General features: G+C 58.9%; 1 protein-coding gene across 1 annotated transcript; it reads left to right on the top strand.

Annotated features, from left to right (window-relative positions):
• On the top strand, positions 1–7,627 carry LOC135291209 (alpha-taxilin-like). Its single transcript, XM_064405238.1, has 17 exons — positions 1–66; positions 956–1,474; positions 1,782–1,886; positions 2,109–2,213; positions 2,637–2,930; positions 3,048–3,139; positions 3,301–3,409; positions 3,566–3,733; positions 3,994–4,116; positions 4,323–4,385; positions 4,725–4,889; positions 5,049–5,167; positions 5,822–5,887; positions 6,191–6,292; positions 6,723–6,819; positions 6,992–7,085; positions 7,416–7,627. The coding sequence occupies exons 1-17, from the start codon at positions 1–3 to the stop codon at positions 7,463–7,465; spliced, it is 2,337 nt and encodes a 778-aa protein (XP_064261308.1). The 3' UTR covers positions 7,466–7,627.
• The last annotated feature ends 451 nt before the right edge of the window (positions 7,628–8,078 follow it).

An 8,078-nucleotide genomic window follows, 5' to 3' on the forward strand; every position in this document is an offset into this window, starting at 1 on the left:
ATGCTGGAGTGGGAGTCCCCTCAGGATAACAGCAACTCCAAGGGCACCCACTACACTGTGCAGAAGGTGATGGGGAAACCCCCACCCACTGCCCCCCAGCTGCCTCCCCTCAGAACCCCCAAATGATGCTTGGGTCCTCTTCTGGCTGTGAGGGGACAGCCTGGATGCCAGTGTTCCACTTCTGGCCTTGGGGGGAACCCCAGACACGTGGGTCTCCTCCTGGTTGCTGGGGGCTACCCAGACATCTGTATCCCATCCTGGTCCGGGGGGCCATCTGGGCATCTGGGTCCTATCCGGAGGCCATCTCAGGGAGAGCACACCAAAATCTGAATCTCTTTGAGGAGATGCCCAAATGCATGTCCCCTCCTGGTTGTGGTGGGCACCCCAAACACCTGGGAGTTTTGTGTTTTGGGGTGCCACCTGTGCTCTGTCTCGGAGAGCCCAAAGAGGGAGTGAGTGTGGACAAAACCACCTCTCTTTGCTGCCCCCACATCCAGCCTCCTGGGTCTTTCCAGAAATTTGAGACTGACAGGTCCCTAACTCAGGCCATGTGTCCGTCTGTGTGTGTGTGTGTCCAGGCCTTCCACTGCAGCACCTGACCCTTGCTCGGCCCCATGGCTGGAAGCACCGGGGCAGCTGAATCTCTGCCCTCAGCTGCGCTGTACCGCGGCAGCCCAAGCGGGGCCGACACCTGAGGGCACGGAGGGCCTTGGGGTACCCCCAGTGCTGTCCTCCCAGCCCGAGGCGGAACGCAGGTGGAGATCAAGGAGAACAAGGGAATTTTGGGGTTCCTAACCACATGTTCCCCCAATCCAAGTGGCTGAGGGAAAAGGGGGCCATCAGGGAGGACCCCTTCAGCCAGGCGTCCCTGGCCCAGCACAGCTGCAAACATGGGACTCGATGATGAGTAAGAAGTCCCTTCCAAGCGGCCTCTCCATGACTCCGGCACCGCCAGGGACAGGCGTTACCGGGCAACAAGCGACACCACAAACACAGGCACGTGCCGCGGGGCTCGGGAAGGCAGAGGAAGAGCAGGAAGGAGGCTGCCGGCTGCCCACATTCCCAGCTGCGGCTTCCTTCCGAGCGCGGAGGACGGACAGGTGCTGAGTTTCCGGGCAGGGCAGCAGCCATGGTCTCAGTCAGCCTGTTACAGCTGCTGGATGACGCCATCGGGAAGCCCGAAGTCAATATCAACTTGGAGGCGCTCCGCAGACTGCTGGAGGTCATTGTGGAACACCTGAGCCTGCTGGGTCTGCAGGACGCGGTTCCCGAGGAGGGGGCCCAGGAGGCCGCGCCCGGCCCGCAGGAGGAGGAGCGGGCGCGGGGCGCGGGGCAGCGCTCCGGGCCGCCGGGGGAGCCGCCGCCCGGCCAGGATGAGCTGCAGGAGACCAGGAGCCGCTCTCCTGTCACCTCGGCGGCTGCCGACGAGGGACAGATGGAGAAGACTGAAGCCAAAGAGAGTGGCATCTCCAAGGTAGTGGCTTTTCCCACGCCCCTCGGTGCCCCCCCCAGGACGCCCCCTCCTCTGGGGTCTGTGCTCTTATACGAAGGTTTGCTTGAAGCACAAGCTCCGAGCAGCATGTTAACTTTCTTTGTGGGAAAGGGGGGGAGATTTGGAGAGAAAACCTGGGGCTGAAACACTGCTCTGGGCGCTTTAGGTCCTTCCCATGTTGGGTCTTTTCCTGCTGACCCAGGGTGTGCCACAGGCTCCCCAGGACAGGAGTGGGAGTCTCTGGGGAGCTGCTGGCCTGGGGCTCACCCCCACCGCCTGTCTCTCCTAGGCCACTGCTCTCTCCCAGGAGTCCCACCGGGAGATGGCTGGGATTAAGACCATACAGCTCAGCATGGGAAAGGAAATCCAGAGGATTAAGGAGTCACTTGGCCAGGTGAGCTGCCACCATCAGCATGTTGCAGGTGTGAGACAGCAGCCAGTGACCTCCCTGTTCACCGGAGGTTCAGCTGCATCCAGCCATGCCAGAGGAATGGAGAGTGCAGCCCACAGTGCCCAGCTATCTGGCTGTGCTCCACAGACCATGGTGCAGGCAAAGGTCCTGCAGGTCCCCAGGGACCCTCCCCTGAGGTTCATCCCCCCTACCCTCCTCTTCTAGACCACAGATCTCTGCAAGGATCTCTGTAAGGAGATCAATGAGATGAAAGCCACACAGTCCCGCATGGGAAAAGGCATCCGGATGATCCAGGAAGCACTTGGCCAGGTGAGCTGTTGCCTTTGGGATGGAATTGGGCCCTCCCCGCCTCCCTGCCTCTCAAGACCTTGCCCTGCCACCCTTGCCCTGTGTCCATGGGTGTCACTCACTGTGAAGGTCACGGGGATGGAAGAGTGGGAAGGATGTCCTGTGAGGGAAGCATAGAAACTCAGCCTTGCCCACTAGGAGGCCCCCACCTCTGCCTGCAGATCAGTGTGGTAGTAGATGTCACTGCCTGCCTCAGCCACAGGGTTGCTGAGGCCCTTTGAACTAAGCAGCCCTGAAAAAAGGGAAAATGGGGAAGGAAAGAAGGTAAAGATCTACCAGTAGTTGGCAGCCACAGCCCACCCAGAGTCTCTCTGGCTTGGATGCAAGATCACTTGTGGATGCTCCTGGGTTCTGACTGCAATCCATCTTCTCACTCCACTCCAGAGGAGCCTCCAGGATGATGCTGGCCAGCCACTGGTCCTCCACGACCAGCCTGCCCCTGCCAAGCCCCACACCTCGGACATGGACAAGCTAGGGCAGAGCCCTGGTACCCAGAGCACCACCCCTGGGATGCAGACAGGGACCCCCAGTGCCCAAAGTGGCACCACTGGGACACAGCCTGGTTTCCAAGCAGGCCTTCCAGCTATGGAGAGCATCCTCAGAGACCTGTCTGAGCTCCAGGGCCAGATGTCCTCCCTGCAGAACCTGGTCCAAGACCTGCAGGGTGAGAAGGAGAAGGTAAGCCAATAGCAGTCCCTAAGGGGGCTGCAAGGATGCCAGGGACAGTTGGTAGAGAGGAGGCAAGCAAAGATCATGGGGTCCATGCCCTGACTCTGCCACTACCACCCTTCCCAGATCAGACAGCTGCAGGATGCCCTTGGAAAGCTGGGTGTGACAGTAGCTGAGCGCAAAGTGGATGGCACCAACGAGATCCCCCTGCAGCTGGAGTAAGAGAATGGGAAGAGGATTTTGTATCCTACGGGGCTGCAGGGGAGCTGGGAGGTATGGGGGGTGGCAATCCAGGAGCATCGGGTTTGGGGAGCAAAGCTCACCTTTCAGTTGGCCTTGTGGAGGCTCAGCCTGCCTGTTTCCTCATCTTGTTGGCTAGGCCTGCGCTGCTGGAGATTAAGCAGGAGCAGAAGGAGCTGAGAGAGGAGCAGAAGATTACCAAGGCCACACTGAATCAGCTGGTCACAGCTGACCAGCTTCAGGAGCAGGTGAGGTTTGGAGGCAGCACTCCAAATGTTGTCTTGCATGGCAGGCTGCTCCTTGTGGGGTTCCTGGCCACATTCCCTGCCTGGTCAGGGCCATCTGGGCACCAGATGGCTGCATCCATTCTGTCTCAAAATCTATTCCTTCTCCCCTTTCTGCAGCTGAATGAGTTGAGGGCAGTGATGGGAACTGCCAGGCAGCAGCAGGGAGAGTCACGCTTGGACAACAAGCTTGTGAGGAAGCTCCTACACCGCTGTGAAAGGCTCCAGCATCAGGTGGACTCCCTGGTGCCACAGCAGCTGCAGAGGTCACTGCCAGAGAAGACCCAGGTGGGCAACTGGCAACAAGGAGCCGGGGCTTGGGAGGCTGTATCAGGAGCCTCTGTCTGTGCTCACTGTAATGTAGAGCAGCCCCTTGCTAACCCCCCAGGTTGGCTTGGACGGGTTGGCAGTATGGCAGGAAATTAAATCCTTGATACAAATGTCCAGCTGGCACTGAGTGCTCATGGCCAAGTAACCCAGATCTGTCCTTGAGGGCAGGCAGATACCCCTTGCATGACATCATCTTGTCATCTTTCTCCCTGGAGCAGGATGAGGAGCTGCTAAAGAGCATCCAGGCCACCGTTGTGCGGGTGGAAGGGGACTGCGAGCAGCTGGGCTATGTCACGGGGAGCCTCCGGGATGACCATCGCCAGCATCAGAAAGATATCGAGGTTGGTGGCTGGACCCCCACAGGGTCAAAGTATCCCCCAGGCACACCAAGGATGGTCTGATCACACAGAGGTCTGATCCCCTGCCCACCTGCTTGCAAGCCCTTTGTTGGTTCAAACGGCCTTTCCCAAAGAGCAGGGAGCATTGGCTGGCCAGAACACAGCTCTGACCCTGCTGTGGTGTCATGAGATGCTTTCTGTATTTGTAGGCTCTGTTCCGGTCCCTGGAGGGTCTCGAGAAGAAAGCAGACAAGGAGGACCTGCTGCTGCTGGTATGGTCTTGAGAGGTCCATCTTCAGCCCAAGGGATCTGGGGCAGGGTGGCAAATGCCCTCTGCCCTCTGGGCGTGCAGTGGCAAAACTGGCCTGGATGGGGAAGGGGGAGGGTGTGAGTACTTCCAGACTGGCTGCAGAACCCTTGCCAGGTCCCTCTGTCTCCCTCTTTAAGTCCCTTTGACCCCATGGGGGTGATGGGGTAAGCAGGCCACACAGCCTGAAAAGGGCAGGATGGCCCCCCAGGAACATTTCTGCCTCTATCCCCAACACATGCTGGCCCTGCCTCTTGTACCTCTGCCCTGTCTCCACCGCTCTCCTGTCTTTCCTCCCTGCTAGAAAGTGGACAAAGCTGCCCTGGGCAGCAAAGTCAGTTGTGCCCATTTTGATGAAAGCATGGAGCGTCTGGAGGAGAGGATGCGGGAGTTGCTGAGACGGGTGATGGGTCAGGAGCAGCGCTGGCAGGAGGCCCAGCAGCAGTTCAGTGATGCCCTGGACTCCAAGGTGAGGGGTGCCTTATGCTCACAGTACAAAACTGGCTCCCTGGGGGCTTTGCAGCCCAAGGCAGCCTCCCTCTGAGGCTCCCCACTCTGCTGGCTTTTCCCTGTGGACTACCATGTTCCAGCCTGGAGCACCTGGTTAAGGGTGTGCATCTGTCCACAGCTGGATCGCCTGGAGCTTGGGCCTTTCCAGAAGCAGCTAGAGGATACGTGGGCAAAGATCATTAAGGATCTCAAGGATGAGTTGACAGTAGAGATTGATGACGCTGCTGGAATTAAGCAGTGAGTGCAGTGGGATGGTACTGGCTTTGGCAACAGCACTGGCCTCGTTCTTTCCTGTGTGGTACCCTAGCATCAGAAAAATGTAGCAAACAAACTCCAGGAATGCTGACAAAGCAGCTACACCTTCTTCACCCATCAGTATCAGGTTCTCTGCATCAAAGGAGGCACAAGAATGGGAATCTGCAAAATGGAGTTTTCCAAACCAGAACTGGGTGTGGGTGCAGAGGTTCAAGGATGGAGAACAGAAGGTTGTTTGCCTGGGCAAGGGTGCAACACATGGTGCCACAAGCCTCAGTCATGATCTGCCCACCTTGGCAAGATGCAGGGGAGTTGTGAGCACTGACAAGGCGATGACACCGGGGCAAGGGCTTGTTTGGATAGCGCTGTGGGTGCCTGAACCCTTCCCCTCCTATCCCTGCCTGCTCTGGGCAGCTATGGGCCACAGCCACAGTTCAGCAGTTCCAGTGCTGCCAAGGCAAGCTTATCTCCTTGTCCCCTTGGGTGGGAAGAAAACCAGGCTCAACCTGCCACAACTCCCCCTGCGAACATGGAGGCTCCCTGCAGCAATGCGCCTGGCACCTGTTGCTGCCTGTGAGCTGCTGGCTGTGTGCACTGCAGCCCTGTCAGGAGCTCACCCAGCCCTTTCTCCCTTAGGCAGCTGCTGGTCCCATTCAAGTGCCTGTCCTGCGACCGGCAGCTCAACGTGCAGGTGCCTGGCGCGTGAGTAGCACCCGGCCCTGGTATATTGGGGGCTGCCTGGGTGGGACAGGGGATGGCTGCTGGTGGTGCCCTGCTGTCTCGGGCACAGGGGTTAGACTCTCCTGAGGGGTCTGGAGGGTCTGACTCTGCTGAGCTCCCTCTGAAGTCTTTCAGATGTGGAGTGTTCCCTCCACAAACACCTCCCTGAGGGCAGCAGGCAGAGGGGTGCTGTGGGGTACAAGCCTATGGGTTTTGGTGCGCTGCCCCAAGCTGGGGTGGCTCACTTGTCCCTTGTCACCCACCCACGGCCCCTGCCTTCCCCAGGCACATTGACGCACTGCCGCTCTTTCCACCGCTGCCCGGCAGCCACGCTGCACACCCCTCTACCATCACCACCGAGGAGCAAGCACAACAGCATGGTCACAGGTAGGGGACATGGGGACCCATCTGGCATGCTGGGATAGTCCTGACTTGGCAAGGGAGATCTCTGTCCTGAATGGGGGGCAGAGGGGGCCGGGGGCCTGGGCAGGGTAGGGGAGCAGAGGGGCCCACAGAGGGTGAGCTGTACTTGTCCCAGGTGTCTGGGCTTTTAAAGCCCCTCCTGCCCCGCTCAAGCCCTGGTCTCAGTGGCACTGAAGCCACATATTGTCGGTTGTATCTGGTCACAGCCTGACCTCAGGCCTGGCAGGGACTCAGCAGAGTGGGACAGGCATGGGTTTCCTGCAGCAGTTGTAGCGGAGTCAGCAGGGACACGTGTCAGTAGGGAGCGCACTCTGCCCCCGTCTCTGGCACAGTGGGATGAAGCCCAGAGTACCACAGTGCTGGACAATGAGCATCTCCATGCCCCATCCCTCAGGAAGCTGGTCAATAGCAAGTTCCTCAAGTCACAGAGCTGCAAGGGTCGGGACACATCTAATGCACTGCTCAAGGGTGAACTACACCTCTCCAAAAAGGTAAGCATTGTGAAGGGAAGAACGTCAGGGAGGAACAAGGCTGGGAGAGAGATGCAGAGCATCTCTGAAAGCCACCCTACCTCAGTTTTCTCAAGGAGAGATGGGTGGGGAGTGTTGCTTGGAGGTGCTGAATTGAGCCCCACATTGCAGCCAGGCATTCTCTCCTTCCCAGCCTGGCGTGACTGAGCTGCTGGGCACAGATGACTGCGTGGATCAAGGCCAGGAGCACGGGCCTGAGGTGGCAAAGAGGGCACAGGATAAGCTGGGTATGGCCTGTCAGGACACCAGTGCTAGGGGGAGAGAGCACCAGCTGTTTGCTGGTGATGGGTGAGCAGAGCTCTGTCTGCACACCTGGGCAGGTGCAGGGAGGGTCTGGGGTCTGGGGCAGGCTGAGGAGGGGTGGAAGCAGGATGGAGGGGGGTGACTGGCAGATGGGACAACTGGTCCTCGGGTGTGTTCAAGACAGAGTGGGGATGGCCCTGGCCAGTGTGGGAAAACAGCCCATGTGTTGGAAGGCAGGGGCCTGTCCCTGAGGGTCTTTGGCCATGCAGATGCCCCTGGGCTTCAGGGAGCTTAGCTCTGTCCTTCATCCCCAGGCCCCACCACCTTAGTAGAGCACCAGCCAGCTTCAGACCTCAAACACTAAACCCGGGCACTGCAGCATTTGCTGCAAATCCAGTCCCCCTGGATGGAACCAGCAGCCAGGCAGCTAGCTGTGACTGGATGTTTGGAGTCCTGCATGAAGAAAAGACCGGGACAGCTGCCCAAAGGGATTTCTTTTCAAGTTAATAAAAAAATTTTAACCTGCTGTGTTTGAGGTATTCTAAGCAAGACTGATTCCAAAACTATCCCCTCGCTTCAGAGCTGCCGCCCTAAAGCTGGACAGGGTGCCGCAGGGAAGGGCGAAGTTTTGGTGGGGACAGGAGCAGCAGAGCTTGGGGTGAGGCCCCAGACTGGGTCATGTGGGTATATGGGGGGTGTCCCTGAGCCAGGCGGAGGGGCTGGGGTTGCCCCAACCCATGGGCTGTGGAGGTGCCAAAGGTGTAGTGCCTGGGTTGTCCCCCCACCCGTGCTGCTGGTGCCCCTGAACTGAGCTATGGCGAGGCTGCAGCAGCGCCACACATCTAGGGGGAGCTTGAGATGAGCCCGAGCAGCACTGCTCCCTCTCCCGCATCAGGCTCAGGGCAGGGTTTAATATCATCATCACCATCATCCATGATTTACACTCTGGATGAGGAGTGAGCTGGAGCACCTCCTCG

The sequence above is a fragment of the Passer domesticus genome, chromosome Z (assembly GCF_036417665.1).
Source record: "Passer domesticus isolate bPasDom1 chromosome Z, bPasDom1.hap1, whole genome shotgun sequence".
Taxonomy (NCBI): Eukaryota; Metazoa; Chordata; class Aves; order Passeriformes; family Passeridae; genus Passer; species Passer domesticus.